Source organism: Neofelis nebulosa, chromosome 4 (assembly GCF_028018385.1).
Source record: "Neofelis nebulosa isolate mNeoNeb1 chromosome 4, mNeoNeb1.pri, whole genome shotgun sequence".
NCBI classification, from domain to species: domain Eukaryota; kingdom Metazoa; phylum Chordata; class Mammalia; order Carnivora; family Felidae; genus Neofelis; species Neofelis nebulosa.
This window is the reverse complement of record NC_080785.1, coordinates 24,615,000-24,639,033: the sequence shown is the minus strand read 5'-3', so window position 1 is coordinate 24,639,033 and position 24,034 is coordinate 24,615,000. Positions and strand designations below refer to the sequence as shown.

General features: G+C 43.9%; 1 protein-coding gene across 2 annotated transcripts in view; it reads right to left on the bottom strand.

Annotated features, from left to right (window-relative positions):
• The window catches only part of RBM28 (RNA binding motif protein 28), a 31,183-nt gene extending 12,795 nt beyond the window's left edge, over window positions 1–18,388 (bottom strand). The window contains exons 1-12 of one of the 2 annotated variants that reach the window (XM_058724382.1): window positions 18,151–18,388; window positions 13,737–13,895; window positions 13,330–13,424; window positions 12,832–12,907; window positions 12,251–12,343; window positions 11,075–11,146; window positions 10,095–10,245; window positions 9,790–9,953; window positions 7,765–7,837; window positions 4,516–4,625; window positions 1,848–1,921; window positions 790–925 (exon numbers count right to left, since the gene is read on the bottom strand). In XM_058724382.1, the coding sequence (XP_058580365.1) occupies window positions 790–925; window positions 1,848–1,921; window positions 4,516–4,625; window positions 7,765–7,837; window positions 9,790–9,953; window positions 10,095–10,245; window positions 11,075–11,146; window positions 12,251–12,343; window positions 12,832–12,907; window positions 13,330–13,424; window positions 13,737–13,895; window positions 18,151–18,268 (1,321 nt within the window). In that variant the 5' untranslated portion in view covers window positions 18,269–18,388. The remainder of the gene's footprint in view (window positions 1–789; window positions 926–1,847; window positions 1,922–4,515; window positions 4,626–7,764; window positions 7,838–9,789; window positions 9,954–10,094; window positions 10,246–11,074; window positions 11,147–12,250; window positions 12,344–12,831; window positions 12,908–13,329; window positions 13,425–13,736; window positions 13,896–18,150) is intronic. The other variant, XM_058724383.1, reaches the window with a different exon arrangement.
• Window positions 18,389–24,034: the final 5,646 nt, after the last annotated feature.

Below are 24,034 nucleotides of genomic sequence, written 5' to 3'. Positions count from 1 at the left end.
CCCTCAAAAACTTCATGTGCATGCCCGAAGTCTAACGGAAAGGCCTAGAGGAAGGCCTGAAAGGAAGTACATTTTAGATATTTGGAATACAAAACCGCTCTACTTGTAACCTGCCCTTGGAATTTTACTGTCCCTCATGTACTAAGTACTGTACTTAGTACTGCCAGTAGAAAGCAGTGAGTTAAGCCAACCCGAAAACAGCAATATGGCCATAAGAGGCCTAGAACTGAAGGCTAACAGCCTTACATCACCAGTCCAGGCTGTGCAGCTGTGCAGCAGGTGGGCTGACAAATACTGCATGACCTAGAGGAAGGGATTTTTTTTTTTAATTGAAGCTAATTTCTGATTATCTTTCTGACATTAAAGGAAAGGTACTGAACACACAATTTATATTCATAATCCAAAAAAGCAATAATTTTAGTGATAATTTTCAACTCCTTCAGGAAAATTATCAGAACTCATGACAAGAAGCAAAGGCAATTTGATTTTTTCCTCCCTCTTTGCCCTGCTAATCCTCTGATCTAAAGGTCTAAAAGCTAGCAGGCAGACAAGAGATGGGTGAAGTCTTCCTAACAGAAAGCTACATCTGCTAAAGTGGAATAATATAATGCTGTTATATTATAAGCTATAGTGTTATATTATAAGCTAAAGTGGAATAATATAATGCTGGTAAGGAGGACATGTGGGTTTTCAATTTGAAACATGCCCCCAAACATCCTACTGCTGCTCACTGCCACTGCACAGGGCCAGCTACTCAAGCCTGGTTCACAGCTCCCTCCCACTACTCACAGCCTTCTCTGGCCAGGTAAAGGTTCCGGGTTCCAGTTGGCTTCTTCACCTTCTTTGTCTGGAGCTTTGCAGCCTCGTCACGCGTCACGGCCAAGTCGATTCTGAGCAGTCGGCCATCCAGTTTAAGCCCACCACCCTGTAACAGACCGCAACTCTCTCTCTTAAAATTCATAATGGGTAGAAATTAAGCACCTAACAAGGAATGCCAAGGAAAGGGAAAACAGCAAACCCCAATTATGCTGTGGAACCCAACCCCTAGGATGTTTTAGCCCAGGCAGGGGCAGGTGGACCACTGAGTCTAATACTTAGTATAGCTGTGCAAAAGGCCACGTGTAGGGGTGCCTGGCTGGCATGGTCGGTAGAACATGCGACTCTTGATTGCAGGGCTGTGAGTTCAAGCCCCATGGTGGGTGTGGAGCCTACTTAATTAAAAAAAAAAAAAAAAAAAGCCACGTGTACACTTAGGGCAGTTAGCAGTAATTTATTTTATAGGAGTTGATTAGTACCAAAGTAGGCCCGAATTAAAGAAAATGATCTTTAAATTCTAAAGAAAGCTAACAAAATGGTAGTGTTAACTCTACTTAAGAGAATTTAAGAGATAATGGCAATACAGGATAATTTATCTCAGAACAATTTATACTTGGCTATAGAACACACAGAAAAATTCTCCATCACCCATACATTTTCTCTCATTTACTCCACTTCATAGATGACCTTAATCCCTTCTTGTCCCAACCTTTCATGTCATCAGCCTAGGATAGAGGCTGACGTACAGACAGTAATCAATAAACATTAGATACATTTTTAACCTGTTTCCTTACTTATAAAATAGGTATAATAATTTTACTTACGTTACATACGCCTGTAGAAGGGATATAAGGATTAAATAAGGTAATACATATAAAGCTCAGTGTCTAACACACACTAAGTTCTCAGTAAGTGTTGGCCTCATCTTATTACATATTGACAGTAATCATCAAGCTGTATGTGAACAGCAGACTCTGGCCTTTGGAGCCATTATCCCCTAAATTATGGAGTAAAAGAAATGTCCTCCTTACCTCAGTCTCTGGAGAAGCAGCTTCAAGGCATTTCTGCGCTGCTTCTTGAGTCATGAACTGGGCAAAGGCACAACCTGCACAGAGACAAAATTAAGTGACATGCCAAACTCCCCTGGCCCACCAGGGTGCCAAAGATAACACTACACATGGCGGCAGCCTGAGACAAAATGGGCAAGACTCCCATCTTGTTAGGGTGCTACGAGACAGGCACCGTGTCGGGCACTGAAGGTTCAAAGGCAGACAAAATAGGACAGGTGCTTATCATGAAATTTTACTATTACTTCATCATCTTTTCCAATGCTTCTTAGAACTTCGGTCTCACCATCGCTCTCCTTGGTAAGAAAAAGCCACAAGATATGGTAGAGAAATTCCACTCGATTCAGCATCACTTACTGCTTGCCTTTTAGAGGAGTAAAAAATGAGGCAGGAACCACTTAACCTGAAATTAATTACATATCTCACTGTCATCAAAGCTACGTGGGAGACATCAGATATGGGCAGACTGACCTCTTGGAGTCAAAGTCCCTGGCCTCTATCGCATGAATACAGCAGTGAACCAGAAAGCCATAAGCTCAATTCCTGACTCATACTCTAGAATTTGCAAAGGCACACCTCTGACTGGTTAGATGCAGGGCCAATCAACCCATCCTAATTTCTGCTACTGATAAAAAGCAGTTTTTATAAGCAAAGAAAAAAAGTTCACCTTATAGTAGACTCCAAAAAAGAAATACAAGTCTCATAATATTTTGCTAGTATTCCTTTATACAAATTTAAATATTCCCTCGTATATGAAAAAAATGTCAAACTTCCTAGAGCTACTGGGGCACTGATTGATCTTTTGTCCCCTACAAGAATGAATGGCAGCAGACTGACACAACACATGTGGCAGGCTGACCCAAAAGTCACCATCTAGGTGAGGTCTTCCCTGCCTCTTCCAGGCAGAGCCAAGTACCCCCCGCCCTCGTCCCCCTCAGTCCTCCAATCACATCTCTCTATTACAGCACTGGTCAGGTGGCATTATCCCAAACAGAACGAGTGTCTCAGGAGTAAGGCCCATGTTTCTTGGCTGTTTCTATATTGCTAGCACCTATCATAGTGTCTGGCATTAACAGACACTCAATAGAAGAAATGAACGATACAGAAAGAAAGAAAGAAAGAAAGGAAGATGGAGGAAAATGTTTCTAATAGGCAGAATAGCTTATTCATCCAATTTGAAGAAAATGTGTACTTCTCTCTGAATGGGTAAGAATTTTATTACTGGAATTCCCAGGGTCAGTATTGGGTTTAGACTTAACACTTTCCTAAAGTCTAAATTTTTAGCTCTCCTAGACAGCAAAATGGCATGCTGACAGAGATAAATGGTAGGAGGAGGCCAAGGCTGTGTGAGTAGGCAAAAAAATTTAGTATGAGCTAGAAAAAGACAACACGTTAAAAAAATAATGAAAACTATGCTTACTAAGATTATTAACTCTGAGCTAATATTAATAGACCAAGAAAGAGACTGAGCAAGTTAAGTATTGACTACATTCTGAAAATACCCACCCAATACACTACTGCGCTCAAAAAGAAACAAAAGATATCATCAAAGTAAAGCAATATCCTACAGTACTTGGAACATTCTATGCAATTCTAGTCATCTGTTTTTAGAAAAACATACTGGAAATGGAGAAGGTCCAAGAAGTATAGTTGAATATTAAGAGTTGAAAGCACCTTAAGTGATTACTCTAGTTGAACCCATTCATTTTACAGATAAGAAAATGAAGCCCGCAGTGGTTAAACAATTTGCCAAAAATCACCCAGCTGGTCTATGGCTCAGCTACAATTAGATCCCTAATCTCCAGGAAGCAGTTCAGTTTTCTTTCCATCATACTGCCCTATTTATATCTTTTTGGCTAAGCAAAAACCAAAAACAATCAGGTTTCATCAATTTGGAAAGTAAGGTTTAGAAAAGAGGTTCCGTGAATCCTTGAGCAGATTCCAGAGAGCCCACAAACCCTCAGAAGCGGCATTTTTCTGGAGAGAGGGTTCATAGCTTTTGCTAGATCTCAAAGGAATCAAGAATCAGAATAAATTAAGAACCACTGCTTTAGGAGAATGATTGCAGTTGATGAAATCAAAGATCATGAACAGGCTGTAAAGATGCTGCTTACCTAACAACAGTATACTAAAAGGAATTGTGGCCAATCCTTAAAGTTCAAAAGAAATAGCTTTAGGAAAAAAATCTAAGGCAGCAGTCCTGCTATACACAGTTTTCCTTCTGACTATTGCTGCTGCAACAAAATTTCTGTTAGCTTCCATCTCTAACAAAAGCAACTGAAAAAGATCCCAGTAATTTCAAGCAATGTGGAATGATTAATACCCATGAGATGCTATCACATTTGAAATTCAAAGGAGAACAACAAATGGAATTCATTACCCTAAAGTAAATAAGCAAGGGCTTAAAAAGCTTAGACAAAATTGTGGCTGGCAGCACCATTAAAGATGCTGAGTGTGATATCTTAGAAGACAACCTCAGAATGTCCTTGGTGCTTCTATGGGCCACAGAAACCCGGGCTGGGTGGACCGTAGACCCCTCAGAATGGCACACGTTGTGCTCTCATGTAACCTAGTCAGTGCCCATGGCAGCAGTCTCAACCTTTTTAGGACCTGCCAAGCTGACAGCAAATACCTTTAGAATGCTCTGTGTCTGGATGTAAGACGACACGGACGTATTTGAGATCTCCAAATTGCTGGAGGAGCTCCCCGAGTTCTTCTTCCTCTGAGTCAAAAGACAGGTTTCTATGGAAGACAGGTCACAAGAAAAGCCAATTACAAAAGTGAGATCCTGTGTTCTAGTACAAGGTAAGACACCAACTGAAGTGGAAGGAACTCTTGCTCACGGCCACCCTCTCTTGTTCGGGAATAGCACCGATGCACAGGGGCGGCCTCCACCAGCTTAGCCTCTGCTGTGTGACTCTGTCCCTCAGCCATTATTGGCTGGCCTTTCTGCGTCTATCAGATTCTCTCCCCCAGGAATTTAAAACTTGAACAGGCATATAAAAAGACCAGAAGCGAAGATGTAGATTCATTTCAAAATAGCAGTACTCAACCCAAAGGAAACTCCTGGGAAGCTGAAATCTGAAAATATTCTATAGATTGATCTGGGTGGTGGTTACATGGACATATATGTATGAAAAATGTCACTGCACTGTACGCCTAGATTAATGCACTTTACAGAATATATGTTATACCTTAAGAAGGAATAAAAAAAAAAGGCAGTGTCCCCAGAGAAAAAACCCCCAGCCTCCTACAACTAGGGCCCCAAACATCCCAGATTTTCATCTCCTTAAGGTTTGTTTTTTTGACACCTTTGATTCTGTGAGCCACCCATGTTCATCCAACGAACAGACTTTTTCACTTAAATTGACCAAAATTAGTTTCTCTTACTACAACCAAAAGAGCAGGCTAATAAGAAAAGTCAAGATACACGTGTGTGTATCTAGCTCTCTCAATTATTCACTTCCCCCCCTGCATTGCTGTGAAAACTAGGTTTCAGTTAAAACTATATAAAAGTCAGAAAATCCTAAAAACAAAAAACAACAAACAAAATCCTTCAAATAATAACTCAAAAGCAAAACAAGGAAAAGTTTACTAGCTACATGCAAAACAAGAAAAGAATAAGTATTTCTCTCGACGTAATTAAAAAATGTTGGAAGATTTTGTTCTACTAAATTTCAATACATTCTAAAGATCCTTCATTTTCCCAGCTATGAACATCCATCCAGGGTAAAAACAAACAAACAGTCCCAAATAAATATCTATAATTTTACTTCTCTTAGACTCAGTTAACAACCCCATAAACAATTCCATCTTGGGGCGCCTGGGTGGCGCAGTCGGTTAAGCGTCCGACTTCAGCCAGGTCACGATCTCGCGGTCCGTGAGTTCGAGCCCCGCGTCAGGCTCTGGGCTGATGGCTCGGAGCCTGGAGCCTATTTCCGATTCTGTGTGTCTCCCTCTCTCTCTGCCCCTCCCCCGTTCATGCTCTGTCTCTCTCTGTCCCAAAAAAAAAATAAAAAAATAAATAAATAAATAAAAAAATAAAATAAAAAAATAAAATAAAAAACGTTGAAACAAACAAACAAACAAACAATTCCATCTTATGAAGTAATCGAGACAAAAAAATGATGTTCTGCAATAAGACATATCCTAGCCACGTAATTTTTTCTAATTTGCATTATGGGGAGTTTTCTCTCTCCCACCTCTTAACTTTCCTCAGTTTTGTGTTTTTTTAAAAAAAAAATTTTTTTTTAACGTGTTATTTATTTTTGAGACAGGGAGAGACAGAGCATGAACAGGGGAGGATCAGAGAGAGGGAGACACAGAATCTGAAACAGGCTCCAGGCTCTGAGCTGTCAGCACAGAGCCCGACGCGGGGCTCGAACTCACGGACCGCGAGATCATGACCTGAGCCGAAGCTGGCCGCTTAACCGACTGAGCCACCCAGGCGCCCCCCTCAGTTTTTTATTAATTAAAAGATGTAGGAATGTTAAGAAATGGTATCCTTGGGATTGAGGTCACAGGCTCTTAAGTGTGACAGTTTGTCCTTCCTATCAGACAGAATCCTCTACAAACACAAAATTATTTATATGGCCAATTTCAAACAGTAAAAACAACTATGGAGAGACACTGTGTTAAGGCAGAAAATGGGCTACAGCACGGCTTGTATAGGTTAAACCCACCTTTATAATAGCTATGATGTGGGCATGTGTGTGGGTGTTCTCTGAGTAATAATTAAGGTTAATATTTTTGTGTGTGTTTTTGCTCACTTATTTCCTCAATTTCCCACAATAAGCACAAATTACTTGTGTATAAAAACAATCTTAAAAGACTACAGGAAGGGGCTCCTGGGTGGCTCAGTTGGGTATGCGTCCAACTTCGGCTCAGGTCACGATCTCATGAGCCCCACATCGGGCTCTGTGCTGACAGTGAGGAGCCTGCTTGGGATTCTCACTCTCTCTCCCTCTCTTTGCCCCTCCCCCGCACACAACACACTCTATCTCAAAATAAATAAAACTTAAAAAAAAAAAAAAAAAAAAAAAAGACTTTACAGGCAGAAAGAATACACATCTTTAAAACAAGACCCAAACAGCCCTAGTACATTGGCACTTAAGAAAAGACAAGAAGGCATGCCTGAGGTATACTGAAGACAGCCTGACTCTGTGAAAAGGCCAATCTACCACAGACTAAAACGGCAATGACAACATAAAATAAAACCTATTTCCACCTGACTCCCTCCTTAAGTTTCCCTGGAAACAGACGAGATGCCTTATTCTATTCTGGATAAAGGTGAGTTGGCAAGAAGACAGAAATTACTGGAGACAAGTGATGTCACCTCTCCCCAGTACTTCCCCTAAAACAAAGGCCAGAAGCAAAATGTTTCTAACAGTTGAAGAATTGATTTGTTCCAAATGATGCTACCCAAATTACAAAGAATGAAATGTAAATGAGGATAAAATATGAAGATCCCTGCTATTTATCTATTTATCTTCTGTATATAGTTCTGGTTCTCATAAATTCTCACTGTTGGCTATATTCCTAGGGCCCGATATATTAACGGTCTTAGAGGCATCTGATTTTCTGGCTTACCTAGAAGAACTAGTACAAAAAAAAAAAAGAAAAAAGAAAAAAAGAGTGGGGCACCTGGCTGGCTCAGTTGGTAGACCATGCAACCCTTGATCTCAGGGTTGTGCGTTCAAGCCCCACGGTGCGTGTAGAGATTACTCAAAAATAAAATCTTTAAAAAAAATGGAGAGAGAGAGAGAGAGAGAGAGAGAGAGAAAGAAAGAAAGAAAGAAAGAAAGAAAGAAAGAAAGAAAGAAAGAAAGAAAGAATCTGTGCAGACAACATAAACAGCAGTTCTCAAGGTACAAAAGCATACCTGATAAAGACAGTCTTCCCTTCATTCACATCAGAGGGTAACTTCCTCTTCTTTTTCTTTGAGACTTGTACATCTAAAGTTAAAAAAAAAAAAAAACACAACAAACTGAAAAAGACTTAGTGCCACCCACATGACAAGGGGTTACTCCACAGATATATAAAAATCTTGCATAAACGAATAAGAAAAAATCTAGTTAAAAGTGAACAAAGAATATACAACAAAACACTTGAAAAGATGCTCAAACTTACTCTCATAGCACAAGAAATAAGATGCTATTTTTCATTCCAACAGATTAGCAGAAACCAAAAAAACTAATGAAATCCAATGTGGTAAGGGTGTGGGGAAAAAGACATTCATACATACTATCGTGACTGTATAAACATTTAGAATATTTGAAGAGAAAAAAATACACATTCACATACACAAGGATACACTATATTGGATGTGCGTGCTCACACACATTTTTCCTTACAAAGGTATTAAATAGATACACAAGAAACATTTAATATTGGGTGTCTCCAGAGAGGGGCCCTAAGTGGCTGGGTACCAGGGAGACTCACTGATTTTGAAAATAGACATATATGCTTACATATACATAGAAAACTTCTGAAACAGTGTGAAAGAGACAACAGCGGTTACTCTGAGGGACTCTTGGGGGATTGGTGAGAAACTTTTTTTTCAATTTGAGAGAGAGAGCATATGCATGAGTGGAGGAGGGACAGAGGGAGGAAGAGAGGGACAAGGGGACAGGGAGAGGGAGAGAGGGGGAGACGGGTTGAGGGAGAAGGAGAGGAGAGAGGGGGAGAGGGAGAGAGAAAAAGAGGGAAAGGGAGGAGAGGAGGAGAGGGAGAGAGGGGGAGAGAGGGGGAGAGAGGGGGGGGAGAGAGGGGGGGAGAGAGGGAGAGAGGGGGACAGGGAGAGAGAGAACTTCAAGCAGGCTGCACACTCAACATAGAGCCCAATGTGGGGCTCAATCCCACGACCCTGGGATGATGACTCGAGCTGAAATCAAGAGTCGGATGCTCACCCAACTGAGCCACCCAGGTGTCCCAAGAACATTTTACTTTCTATATTACACTCTTCTGCACTTTCTTTTTTAATTTTCTGCATTATGTACTGGCCCAGTTAGTTTTTCAAGGTAAAGAATGGTACGAGATAGATGAACGTGGCTGTTGAATGCGAGGTCTCATAGTCCCCTCAGTATACAAGCTTCTTTGATTCTAAGGTGTCTACCATTCTCTCCTCATGGAAAAAGCTTATTTCCTCAATTTTTTACATGGCCAAACCAACATGCCAGACTTAACCTAAGGAGCCAGTTATTGGCCATTCCTCATTCCGTAATGACCTGTCCTCCTTCAATAAACAAGTTGAGTTTCACCCAACATTCTTTATAAAGGTAGCCACAGGGTTTGACAGCAGTTTTACGAAATGCCTCAAGGGGCCCTTTATCCCCATCTTAACTCCTGAAAGTTGTCTACAATCCACCACGGTGTTAGGACACAATATCCTGCTGATTCAGTTATTCACTCACCTTGGATAAGCAAGAGAGGTAGTACCTCAGCATTAAGCCAGCTTTTAAGTTCCCCGGGAATCTCCACCCTCAAACATCGTGCCAAACGTATTTAAAAATCAAAACAAGAACCTCTAGAAGGATTATCAGGTATCGTTTTTAGCACATCTGACAGAACATAAATCAGGATCCTATTTAAAAAGAGGCCTGCGCTGAACTGCTGCACATTTCTCGGTGACCGATTCCACTTTATTAAAAAAAAATTTTGTGTAATGTTTATTTTTGAGAGAGAGTGAGAGACAAAGCGTGAGGCAGGGGCAGAGAGAGGAGGACAGAATCCAAAGCAGGCTCCAGGCCCCTGAGCTGTCGGCACGGAGCCTGACGCGGGGCTTGAACTCAAGGACCATGGGATCGTGACCCGAGCCCAAGTCGGACACTCAACCAATTGAGCCACCCAGGCGCCCCTCGGTAACTGATTTTCAGTGCAAAGTTGTCTACAAAGATCCCAGGCAAACCTTCATCCCCTTGCTGTTCACTGTCGGTGTCACTCTCAGCCAGTTCGTCTCCATCATCAACGCTACCGCTTTCCTCCAGGTCGCTGTCCTCGTCAGAATGATCCTCCTCGCTGCTCTCTACAGTTGGGGCCTTCCTGATGGCTCTGCAATGGCACAGTTCAGAACTGACAGGGTTAGGATCTAATCCCATCCAACTGCATGACCCGCGTCACCCCTGCGGTGACGGGGGCAGGGAAGACATCATGCTCCTCCCAGAGACAATCCTAAATCTTCCTCCATTATCTCCAATGAGCCGAGCTGCTTACTTCTTTGGAATTTGTGCAGGCTTGGTCACCCTTGCTTCTTTATTGTCCTCCCCCTCCTCCTCCTCATCTTCTTCCTCTTCTGTACCATCCTCTTCCTCCCTGCCATTCTCTTTACTTAAGTCCTGATGTTTAGGTCCAAGCCTCTTCTCACCTACACACGGAAGTAAAGAAAGTTAGGAATTCACTTAGTATCCAAAACAAGGTTATCTGGACAAGAGTAACTAACACCCCAAGTTCCTAGTTCCTCGGGACTAGGGCTAGGACCTTAAGTGCCGTTTTCCCCCAGTATTTTTCTTACTGTATATGAGAGAAAGCACGAGGGAAAAAAGCTAAAACAACAACAAGAACCCCTCACCACAAAGACTGCCGGGAAGCCTGTCCCATTCATCAGAAGCTTGAGGGAAAATCAGACTCAGAAGGAGAAAAGCAGCCACCGAGACTCCACAAACAGCCCGCCATCGTGCACCACAGCCGGCAGGGTGCTCACCGTGGAGCCCAGGCATCAACCTTAATCTCGGTGAGTTCTGTTCTCTGAGCTCCTGGTGGCTTAAAAGCCAACTGTTTTCTAAGTAAAACTTAAGTTGTAAATCTCCCTATTCATCATATTCCATCACCCTCTATTATGAGAAGTTGGTAAAAGAGAGCCAGCAGAGGGGAAAATGAACTCAGGCCCCACTCCTCACTCACGTTCACACCCAGGGGTGGGCTTAGATTCAAATGATCCTATGTTTTGAGACTAGATCACCAGATGGCACAACACGAATCAATAAACAGCTCTACGCTCATTTCTGAGCCTGCAGAATTCAGAGTTTTTCTTAATCCTCAGTCTCATTCTTTCCGTTAATCTTGTGCTTTTGGTATCTTTCACCCAAAATTCTGACAGACTAGCAGGTTCCCTTATAATTTTACTGTAGGTAGAGTTGTTTCCATACTCACCTCAGGACATACAATCCCTCCTGCCCACCACCACTCCATCTTACCTGGTGCAGAGGCAGACTGTGTATTTTTATATTTATCCTTTGCCACGGCCCAATCCACAGCCACTGTCCGCCCTGTCAGACAGAAAAGTAGCGTCAGAAAGGTCTTCCTCTTTTTAACATCTCTTATAAATGACTTCCTATTCATCAAAGACATCACCAAAGATGGCCCAAGTCCTGCCAACCAGTCAGAAAGATGGAACCAAAACAAAGAAACTGCCGATTCAGAGAATGTTCGTACTAAAATAAAGCTCAGAGTAGCCTATCCTTTTTAAACCTTAAGCTTTTATTTTCTGTGTGTGATGTTTGTTTATTTTTGAGAAAAAGAAACATAGAGTACAAGCAGGGGAGGACCAGAGAGAGAGGGAGACACAGAATCCGAAGCAGGCTGCAGGCTCTGAGCTGTCAGCACAGAGCCCAATGCGGGGCTCAAACTCAAGAACTATGCGATGATGACCTGAGCTGAAGTCAGACATTTAACTGACTGAGCCACCCAGGTGCCCCTAAACTTTAAGCTTTTTATCAATAAGCAGTTATTTCACCTTTCTATACAACCACCGCACCTGGGATGAGAGACTAAAAAAGTAAAGAAAGAAAGAATGGGAACAGTGTTTACAGTTAGACAAGTTTCCAGTTAGACGAAGCAAGAGGCAAAACAAATATCTGGAATAATCTGTAATCTACACAGAAGTTACCAAGTCTGTCAGAATTTTGGGTGAAAGATACCCAAAGCACAAGCTTAACAGAAAGTTACCAAGTCTCTAAGCCAAGCACTTCTTTAGTACCTGGTAAATGAACACCCCGAGTGGCCTCACAGTCCGTTTAACAGCCCACAGGTGCTGAATAGTGATCATGACACAGAGGGAGAAATCTGCAAATCCCACATCCCCTAGACAGCAACCAGCATCTATCAGTGATTATTTCAGGGACATTTTTTCCATTAAGGATTTAAATGCACACTCATAACCAAATAAAGACAAGTGAATAATGTCATGGGTTCTTTCAAGTTGAACCCTAAGATCAAGCACTAGGAATATTTCACCAAAACAGCTTCTATATTAGCAGTAAGACTCTCAACAAATCAAACACCTTTTGACAATGTAGAAAGTGGGTTACTGTGCTAATTCCACCCAAACACCAGAAATATCTGGGTGAACGGTATGGGTATAAAAAACTTACCTTTTATCTCTTTCATGTTCATGCTTTTGAGAGCTTTTCCTGCTTCTAGGAGGTTTTTGAACTGGACAAAAGCAAAACCACGCATCTTTCCATCTGTGTGCAGATGTACAAAGAAGTTAGAGGCAGCAGGTGAGGAGCCAACAAACACCAGGAAGGACACTACAGCAACCAGGGCTGGAAAGATGGCCCAAGTCCTGCCAACCAGTCAGCCCCGAAGCAATAGCTAATGTCCTCCTGCTGAGTATACCCTGGCTCAAGCTTGGGGAGAGCCATGCATTTCCCTAAACTATAACCTGTCTTCTAAAGCCAGTTCTAATCTAACTAAAAATGCCATCCAGGAAACAAGCACTATTTTTGAGTTTTTGCTGTGTCAAGCACGGTGCCTGATACTATATATATATATATATATATATATATATATATGTATATATATATCTCCTATCATCTGGGGCCCACAGAGAGTATGACGTGAACCTTGTATTTGTATTTCAAATAGTGGTTAGTTCAAAGGTGAAATGGAAAAAGACCATTACGTTACATCATCTTAATCTAACTCACAACAAATGATGGCGTGCTAGTACCTGGCTTCCTGGGGATGCTTACTTCCAGGACAGCTCCATATTGAGCAAACACCGTTCTCAGGTCATCTTCTGAACACTGACACCAAAAGTGAAGAAAAAGAGATATTATCACAGAAAATAAACATGAAACCTCAACCATTAAATTAGTCCATGACAAAGAGCTTGAATATTTTTACTCTTTTACTTTTGAGACTAGGACATAAAACATCTCTGAACAGAAACCATCTTGCTTTGTACCTAATAGACAAAGAGGGCAGATATCAAAGAGCTCTTCCTCCCTCCTCCCTATCTCAGCAGTAGTGTCCCAAAAGGAAGGCATCTTCACACTTACTATCCTTAATTAGTCCTTATTTATACAGGCCCATTTTCTGTATTCAACAAGGCTACGATTCATTCCCAGAAGGAATTATGTCCAATTAGACCATCCTGGTGAAGAGTTCAACCAATGAGCACCAACAGCCTTCAGAACAGGAAGTGTTAGTTTTCTCTGTCACTCACCTTAAAGCTTAGGTTCCGAATAATTAACCTGGCTTTCTTATCAGCTACTTTGGGGTTTTTTGGCTTCAGCTCCTTCTTTGGGGACTCTGAATTTTCTAAAAAATAAGAGGCAACAGAATAAGTCTGTGATCCCAAACCACTCATCTCGAGGCCCAGAACATCACAAGAAAGAAGCTATTAGCAAAAGATGACATTTCCCACAGGACTAAGTATGGCAACACCCAGGACCACCAGATTTCCAAAGTTAGAGTTAAATAAAAGACAAAAATGAGCAATAAAATATATGAGATGATTTTGGACATCAAAGGGAAATTTAGGAAGCTTTCAAAGCAGAAGCTATCCCCCCAACCACCCACCTCTTCTTCCTCACCCTAAGGGAAAATTCCTTTAAGTTACTAGAAACTCACCATTTTCCCCCTTTTCCTTGGACTTCTTCCTCAGTTTCTTCTTGGCAACAGTCACATTGATCTTACAGCCTTCAAAGGTGGTAATCTCCTTGAGGGCCCTCTGAACATCTTCCAGCATAGAAAAAGTGACATAGCCAAAGCCTCGACATGCCTTACTTCCTGAACAGTAGGGGAAAGGGATAGAACTGTAAGCCAAGAGCCCTAAACCATTAAATTGGCAATGCCCTAAACTAGCAGATACTGTCAGGCCATCCCATTTATTAGTTTGCCAAAATTCTCAGGAGGGACAAAAATGAGATTGGCATCCGTGGCCCCTTCCCCACTTTGCTCAGAAATTGTCAGGCTTCCTCTTCTAATTTGGTGCCTTCACTGTTAGCTTCTCTTCTTCTTCCTTTTCTGATCATCTTGAGAATATGGAGGGCCCATGATATCTATTACATCCCCAGTGAAGAACTCAACCTCAAATAGAATGGAACATCACCAGAGAAGGTGGGAAAGGGAAGTATGGCAGCTTTGAAAACTACAATATAATTATGCAGATCAGAAATTAATGCCTGAGGCCCTGACAAAAGAACCTCAATAAACAATAAGCATTGCTTTGGGAGCCTGAAGATACTATTACCATTATTACCAAGCCTTAGCAATCAATATCAGATCTAACCTTTTTCAAACTAGCTGTAAATCTCTTAACTCATTTTTATCTTCAGAACCACACTAAGGTAGGTAAAGTGAATACTATCATCCCTTCTTTCCAAATAAATAACTTAAGATGGAGGAAAAGTAAGTGAACTGGCTAACGCACCAGGGTGTTAGTAGCTGAATGAATTCCTCATGACTAGCCCCATGTTCTTTCCATGGGACTCCACCAATATCAAGGCCACAGAGAAGAATATTAGGACCAACCAGATGAATAGTTGCAAATAAAAACTGTAACCCACCTTTGCCCTTTCTGGTTTGCTTTTTCTTGATAACATTTTTATGTATTAAAATGTTAAGTCATTTACTGCATCAAAAAGGAAAAAGACAGACCAAGTAGTCCGCCTATGACCCAAAGAAGAAATACATGCTCTGCTTCTTTTTGAACTACACTCGAACCTACTTCAAGGTAGAAGCCCTCAAACACAGGATGTTGATCCACATATACTGGTTAAAGCTGACACTTTGCATTAGGAAAGCATACTGTGATTTGGAGATTGGTGTCTTTTTTGTTGGGACTCCTTCTCACAAAAGCCTGCCCACTCAAAGTCAGAAAATTAGAACAAGAAAAATCAGGGCTCTTCCTGATCAAAGACAAAGCGCTGAAATGTAAAGCAGTTCAGTACCAAAATAAAAGTATGTGCTCACAACATATTTGCACAAAGCATCATATTTTACAACCATCCTGTAAAATTATTCCCATCTTAAAGAGGTGAAGTCACCTCTACTAAGACCTCATCCCACCCACCCCCAACCCCCACTCCTTGTTCCCATCCCATTAAGTACAACACTCTTTCCAACACATCTTGCCTATCTGGACAGAAAAATACATACTATTTTAAACAGGGAATAAAGCTTTGTATTTCTTTTTTTTTTTTTTTTAATTTTTTTTTTCAACGTTTTTTATTTTATTTTTGGGACAGAGAGAGACAGAGCATGAACGGGGGAGGGGCAGAGAGAGAGGGAGACACAGAATCGGAAACAGGCTCCAGGCTCCGAGCCGTCAGCCCAGAGCCTGACGCGGGGCTCGAACTCACGGACCGCGAGATCGTGACCTGGCTGAAGTCGGACGCTTAACCGACTGCGCCACCCAGGCGCCCCTTTTTTTTTAATTTTTTTTTTTTAATTTTTTTTTTCAACGTTTTTTATTTTATTTTTGGGACAGAGAGAGACAGAGCATGAACGGGGGAGGGGCAGAGAGAGAGGGAGAAAGCTTTGTATTTCTTAAGATTTAGACCACATACACAGAATACAAGGTAAGGTTATACTCTGTCTAAATTCTGAGGACACAAAAGAGAATTCCCATTCAATGGCCTGTTCTTCCCTGGGACAGAACCACCAAGCACTGGACAGTTTCACAACCACAGTAATGAATGTAACTTATAGTAGAACCCAGTACACATATGCCTTTTTTATATAAAACCAAAGGGATGCCTGGCTAGGTCAGCTGGTGGAGCATGTGACTCTTGATCTTGGGGTTGTTAAGTTGGAGCCCCACACTGGGTGTAGAGATTACTTAAAAATAAAATCCTAAAAACAAAAACAAAAAAGTTTTATGAATACTAACCCTTTACCACGTATAGATAGATACACTCTATTTAAAAAAATTATTGACCCACTCAAGCCCCACTAATGAGGAATGATCTGCAGTTGAAGAAACACTGCTGTTGAGCCCTCTCATCTCTCACTCACCCATATCTATGCTTAAAATGACAAAGAACCAGGCAGGTGTCATTGCTTGTAGAGCAATCAGAGCCATGTCGACAATCCTAACTCTTACCTCTGTTACTAACAAAACAGAAGTTAATGATGGAGGGTTATTAGCACACAAGTTAGCCTGTCTACTCACATACTCAGATACCACGGGGGGGAAACAGGGATCCTCAAGACGCCAGTTTCCACCAGTTGTTCTGCTGCAAGGCAAAGAAGCAGCCACTTACAGAGACTGACTGATGACTTAGAAGGGAGTGAAATTTAACGTCAGGTGCCTATCAAGTGTCCCCTGAAGTCTAGGTTAAGAAGAAGGAATGCTTCTACAATTAAAACCCTTACAATTCTTCCTCCTTCCAATACATGCCAACCCTTTCTCCTAGTGATGCGATGAGCAGCACACAGAGTATAAGCCATGTAGCAGTATTCCACAAATAAGCAAATATCCCCAGTGGCTCAAGCCAAAAATCTTGGGAGTCAGACTTAACTCCTCTTTTTCTCATACCCCACATCTCATCCATCGGCAAATCCTCTCGGTTCTACCTTTGAAAATATCCATGTTCCAATCACTTTTTGCCACTTCCACTGCTACCATCCTGGTCCAACACACCGTATTTCTTACCTGGACTGCAAGAGGCTAATGTTTGGTCTCCCTGCTTTTGTCCTTTTCTCCAATGGCGGCCTCAGAGGATCTTTCAAAATGTAAGCCAGATCATACTTACCGCTCCCTATCCAAAACTAGTAGTTTCTGGTATCAGAGTAAAAGCCAAAGTCCTCCAAAATCTTTGCAATAGGTCCTACATGATCTGGTACCCTAGAATCTCATCTCCTAATTCTCTTACCTTCACTCACTTATTCTGTCATCCTGCTCTTGCTGCTATTTCTTCAATATACCAGGAGTAGTCCTCTTTAGTATCCTTGAGCTTAGTGTTTCCTCTGCCTAGACTCCTCCTCCCGGACAGACACATGTTCACTCCTTCATCTCAGGCAGGCCTTCCCTGGCTACTCTATCTATAGATAACTGTCATTTCTCACCCCCCAACCCTCCCCCCCCCCACACACACACGCTCACCAACACAGAGACTCCTTATCGTTATTTTTCTCCTTCGTATTTACCACCATTATCACTATATATATATATATATATATTTTTTTTTATGTTTATTTATTTTTGAGAGAGACAGCACAAGCAGACGCAGAGAGAGAGGGAGACAGAATCCAAAGCAGGCTCCAAGCTGCCAAGCACAGAGCCCAACTCGGGGCTCGAACACTCAAACAGTGAGATCATGACCTGAACCAAAGTCAAACGCTTAACCGACTGAGCCACCCAGGCGCCTGTATCACTATACGTTTTGCCTATTTGTTTATACCTGTCTTCTCCATCTTGAAGACTTAAGAGCAAGTTTTTTGGCTTGGTTTGGGGCACTGCTGTATCCTAATGACCTACAACAGTGCCTAGTACACAGCAGACATTCGAAAAATATTTACTGAATAAATGAGTAAATGAATAACATACTAGTTAGGAGCTTCGGGTCTCGTGATCAAATTCTGGATCCGTTACTTACAAGCTGTATGACCTTAAACTAAAGTTACCAAATTTCCCCAAGCCCCAGACTCCTGTCTGTAAAATGAGGTTAAGACTGTCCACCCAAGATTGTTGAGAAAATTAAACGAGATTAACACGAGTGGAATTCAGCACCGTGCCTGGCACTCAGCTGACTCTCAACAAGGTTCATTAAAAGTTAACTATTACATTGTTACCAAATGAGACAGCATGTGTGAGCGCGCATAATAAACGGAAAGCGCTTTGTAAACCTAAGGCAATGCCTTGACTTTCAGAATCGGGCCTCCATGGACTCTTCCAGAGCCGAGTCAGTTTAAAAAAGCAGCTCAATCCCCCTTCCCTTCTCATTGGGGCGGGTCAAGAATTCTACGGCTCGCTGATGTCCTCGCCGGGATCCCGCTCCCAGGAACCCCAGCCCTAGCCTCAGCAGCCCCGCCCCCTTACCTTTCTCAGTCACCACGAAGCACTGCTTCACCGGCCCCACTTGACTGAACAGCTCCTCCAGCTGCTCACTGCGGGCCGAGGGCGGCAGGCGGCCTACAAATAGGGTCAGCCCCGCCATGAGGCTGGGAAACGAAGGCGCGCGAGACCACAAGCAAACCAGGCCCGCGCACGCGAGTCAAGGAGCCGGCTTTACCAGGCCGACCACGCCAACCTGCCCGGAGATCCGGAAGTGCTCGTCATTCAAAAGAGTCCGGAGGAAAACATGGTGGGAAGGGAGAAAAAACGTTCCGGAATGAAGAAAAAAAAAAAAAAAAAAAAAAAAGGTGCCGCCCAGGAGCGGAGCTTCTTGAGCGGGTCTCCACCCCCAGTCCCAGTACTTTCGCCCCGTCCCCTACACCCTGGGCTACTGTAGGGAACAGGAATCGCTAGCTCCTACCCAGTTTATTTATTTTGTTGTTGTTGTTGTTGTTGTTGTTGTTGTTGTTGTTGTTGTTGTTGTTTTTTAAGAGAGAGACAGAGTGTGAGCATGGGAGGGCAGAGAGAGAGGAGACACAGAATAGGAAGCAGGCTCCAGGCTCTGAGCTGTCAGCACAGAGCCCTACACGGGGCTCGAACTCACAAACCATGAGATCATGACCTGAGCTGAAGTCTGACTCTCAACCGACTGAGCGACCCAGGCGTCCCTCTCCTACCCAGTTTAAAATCTCACTTCCAGGATTATGGATCCCAAAGTACCACGGCAGGCAGAGGAAGTCGTTTTTTTGCTCGAGGCCTTACATATATTGGCTATTTAATAAATACTTTCTTTAGGGGCACCTGGGTGGCTCAGTCGGTTGAGCATCCGACTTCAGCTCAGGTCATGATCTCTCATGTTTGTGAGTTTGAGCCCCGCTTCGGGCTCTGTGCTGACAGCTCAGAGCCTGGAGCCTGCTTTGGATTCTGTGTCCCGCCCCTCACCTGCTTGTGCTCTCTCTCTCCCTCAAAAATAAATAAACATTAAAAATTTAAAAATAAATAAATGCTGGGGCGCCTGGGTGGCGCAGTCGGTTGAGCGTCCGACTTCAGCCAGGTCACGATCTCGCGGTCCGTGAGTTCGAGCCCCGCGTCAGGCTCTGGGCTGACGGCTCGGAGCCTGGAGCCTGTTTCCGATTCTGTGTCTCCCTCTCTCTCTGCCCCTCCCCCGTTCATGCTCTGTCTCTCTCTGTCCCAAAAATAAATTAAAAACGTTGAAAAATAAATAAATAAATAAATAAATGCTTTCTTTCGTGCCACCACAGACTCCCAGATTATGTGTAAAACATGCAACCAGAATGCACATAGATGCACACATCAAACACATTATTTGAACAATTCTCATTCTCAGAGAATATGAGACATCTGTCACACTATAACAGATAACTATACCTGTGCCAATGATAAACAAAATATAGCTGCCAAAGCGCACACACACACAGATCACACACAATCATTCTTTCAATAAATATTTACTGAGCTCCTACTATGTGCCAGGCACTAAGGATAAAATTGGTGAGCTAAAAAAAAAAAAAAGAGAGAGAGAGAGTCCCTGCTCTCATGGAGAATCGAGCCTAGTAGGGGTAGACAGACATTCATTTAAAAACTTTACAAATAAATCATAGCATGCACTCTACAAGATAACATGGGAACATACCCAAAGCAAACATAACACATACACATAGACCCAGAAGGCAGGTCCTCCCAGAGATAGGAGAAGACCTTCCCTCAGGTCAGCTTATGGGTCAGACCCAAGGCTGAGGGATCTTACTGACCAGTGGGAGATCTGGGTGCCCCTAGAACCTGGAAGGCAGAGACTATTTGCCATTTCACTGGGTTCAGGAACCAACCTGTGTGCAAGACTGCAGTACCCTGCAGGACATCCAGCTGAGAAAATGCACTTTTTCAATAATGATTTTTATTTTATTTTATTTTTTTAATGTTTATTTATTTTTGAGAGGGGGGGGAGGGGCAGACAGAGAGGGGAGACAGAGGATCCAAAGTGGGCTCCGCGCTGACAGCAGAAAGCCTGATGCGGGGCTGGAACCCATGAACTGGGAGATCATGACCTGAGCCAAATTCGAACGCTTAGCTTAACCCGCAGAGCCACCCAGGCACCCCTCGGCAATTACTTTTAAGTGGTATAATCTGAACATACGGTAGGTAGAAAATTCAAAAAGTACAGTGAAAAGTAAGTTTCCCTTTCTCTTCAAACCCCATTTGCTTTCAATACATTTTGGATAGATGGGATGACTGATTGATGGTAATGGCAGGGTGGGGGGAGGGGAGAACACTTAACTTTAGATTTATGAAGCTATGGGGCGCCTGGCTGGCTCAGTCGGTTGGGCGTCCGACTTCAGCTCAGGTCATGATTTCACAGTTCCTGAGTCCAAGCCCCACACTGGGCTCTGTGCTGACAGCTCAGAGCCTGGAGCCCGCTTCGGATTCTGTGTCTCCCTCTGTCTCTCTACCCCTCTCCCGCTCATGCTCTGTCTCTGTGTCAAAAATAAATAAACATTAAAAAAAATTAAAAAAAAAAGATTTATGGAGCCCCAGCTCCAAGTAAATAGTGTATGCTCAAAAGAAAACACCAGTTATTTTTAAACACGTAACTCAAGAGACGAAGTACTCAAATACAAAACAGATTTTTAAGGCTGTGGGGTTCATCCTATCCAGGATGAACAGAAACAAACAGACAAAAGAAATAAGGTGGGTCATTGAAATAAAGTTGGTTTGGGATTCCACATTCCTCCCTCTTCTTTTCTCCTCCTCTTCTGCCCACTCACCACTTTAGAAATCAAAATTCTATCCCCAAAAACTAAACTGCAAGCTTCAGGGCTCTAGCTATAGGAAAGCCTTCCCAGTGCTGGCTGCAGTATACACAGGGTAAAGAACCCTTAGAGGGCTGTTCCATCATCCCTTTGGGCTACCCCTACAGTGCTGTTTTATTATTTTATTTTTATTTTTTTTAAGTTTATTTATTTTTGAGAGACAGAGAAGAGAGAAACACAGAATCCAAAGCAGGCTCCAAGCTGTCAGCACAGAGCTCAACGCGGGGCTCGAACCCACAAACCACCGCAGGATCATGACTCAAGCCGAAGCGGGCACCCAACCGACTGAGCCACCCAGGGCACCCAACCAACTGAGCCACCCAGGCGCCCCCCCCTACAGTGCTGTTTTAAATGAGTGTTGTCTCACTCAGACCATCCTTAGAGAACAAAACAAAACTGTGTGCCTGTGCCCAACAGGGGGCAGCAGCCACTCACAATGCGGAGGACTTCTCTGTCCCCAAAGGAGGACATCGATTTCAGATACCCAGTTTCCGACCTGCCCCCCCACCCCCATCTCGGGCTTCCAGCCTCAACCTCAGCCCCTCCCCTCCTACCCATTCACATCTGGGAGGCCACGTGGTGCTTCAGTCAGGAATATTTGCTCATCCATCTACCCAGGACACACGCAGGGTTCTTTATTAAATAGCAGGAATTGTGGTGCCCTGCACCACATCAGCAATGTGGCTTCCAGGGGAAATAAATTGTTGGCTTCTCTCTCATCCATCACTGTGCAGGAGCCCGGAAAGGAAGGAAGAAAGGACTGGGCTGTGCTCTCTCCCAGTCAGCCTCTCCCAGGCCCCATCCCTCTGGTTCCCTTCCCCCTTGCAAGCCAAACCTTCATATAATACCACTTACTTCTTGTTCTTAGCACCTCTCACAGCTGTAGTTAGTGCTATTGTAATTATTTATATGGTTGCCTCTTTTATTTAATACTTTATTTTTAAGTAATCTCTACACCCAACGTGGGGCTTGAACTTAAAATCTCAAGATCAAGAGTCACATGCCCTACCGACTGAGCCACCCAGGTGCCCTTACGATTAGTTCTTCAATGTCTGCCTTCCCCCAAAGGCCTCCAGGTTCGTAAGTTCAGGGCTGGTGTCCACCTCGTTCACCTCTGTCTCTTCAGCCCTAGCACGTTGTAAGCATTCAATAAAATGTTTTAAAGACATTGAGTAAACAAGGGTGAGTCTGTCTCTCAGTCCCCTGCACTGCTGAGAACTGAAGCTGAGGGGTGTACGCATTAGGATCTACCTGGGCTCCTCTGGGAAACCTGCTTTGGGTAAGGGCTGAGGCATGGGACAAAAGGGAAGGGTTGTCTCACCAAAGTATTGGCCTCTATACAAAGTCGAAGGGCTGAGGTCATTCTTGCTGAGGAAAAGCAAAGAAGTTGGAGCTCGTGAACACTGAGCTATATCCCTCCTCCTTGTCTCACCAGCCCCATTCAGAGCCTCCAGACAGAAAAGGAGTGGGTGTATGGAGGGGGGAGAGACAGACAGACAGGCCAACAGACTGACTGGGGGTATGTGGGCTAGGACTGCTCTATCAGAGCGCGTGTGCATGAACTCCGGGGTCCCCCGGTGGGTAAGAGTGAATGAGCAGGCTGGCAAGCGTTAGGGCGAGGAAGAGGTGGCCGAGAGTTGAGTGTGAGCAGAGGCAGATGGGAGCATAAGTGGGGAAGAAAGGCAGCAATTTATCCGAGCAGCAAGCACTCCTTGCATGAGACAAAGCAGCTCCGATGCTGGGTCCGCTACGGCGGCTACGACAGCAGTGAGAAATGCCTGTAATTAGGAGGCTGGCAGTTCTCTGGGCCTCAGCCCAGAGTGACTATGCAGCAAGAATTTCTGAGCCAAGTTGAGCCAGGTGATGGAGGAGACACGGTCAACACCACTCTAGGTGTTCCATCCCCCACGGTGCCTGCCCCACCCTCTTCTCATTGTCTTCCCTACTATGACCCTCACTCTCCCCAAACATCACTGACTCTTCCTTCCTCTGAGGTTCCAGACCCTGGACACGCCCCTCAGGCAAGACAGATCTTCATGCGCAAGGAGAGCAGTGCATTAATTCTTCCACTAGTGCGTGGACCTGGTCTGGTGAGGGCTCACCCCTCCGGACCTCCCTGTTTTCCTTCTGGGTTCCCCCCCCCCCCCGCCTTCCTTCTCGGATTCCCAAGAGTTGATGGGCAGACTTGGAAGAAAAAACACTCCCATTCCTGTTTTTCCACTTCAAGCCTGATATGTCATGCCCCTCTAGGTTTCCGTGTGATGTGCGAGACGTCTGGCAGAGCACTGGCAGATTTTCACTTTCAAACCTAATCTTACGACCCTGTTTTGGCGCCACTCCGAACTTCCTGCATTTTAGCCAAATGACAAATGCACTCTGCAGAGCGCAGAGCCAAATGCTCTGAACAAGGGAGGGGTTACAGAGTGCCTGGTGGCCAGGGTCTCTGCACGGTGAGTTCTGCTTTGGTGAGTAAGACGGGGCAGGGGTTTGGGAAAGGCAGGCTTTCTTCAGGGAGGATCTGCACCTGTGGGAGATGAGTGCCAGGGAAGAGGGTTTGTGAGTCCGGCCTTGAGGAGGCCCTATTGGTAGGTGGAGCAGGTAGTTTCCTCTGTGAATCCAGAAATCGTCTGTAACATGGCAGGGAGATGGCTGGGGATCCCAGATCAAAGTGATCCAGCCCTTGACATATCATTTCCGTGAAGGACTTTACCACCAACTGGTCCCTAGCCAGCTGTCCACCACAACCTGCAGCCAGGCTCCTAGGAATGCAGACATTTCCACCAATGACCGTGGAGTTCCCGCCTCACCTCTCAAGGCCGGTTTCATCTCTGACAAGCCACTTCCCAGAGAGTCAGACGGCCTTCCAGGGGTCACTCCCAGGACCCTCACTCATTCCAGCTACAGGACAATACTTGCAGTCAGGAAGGAGGGTCACTGGGGTCTGAGATGAACTCACCCCACCCCAACACCGCTTCTCTTCCCGAACTGATGGAACCGCTGCTGCTGTTGCCTCATCTAAGCTTTTCCAAGAAGATCAGACC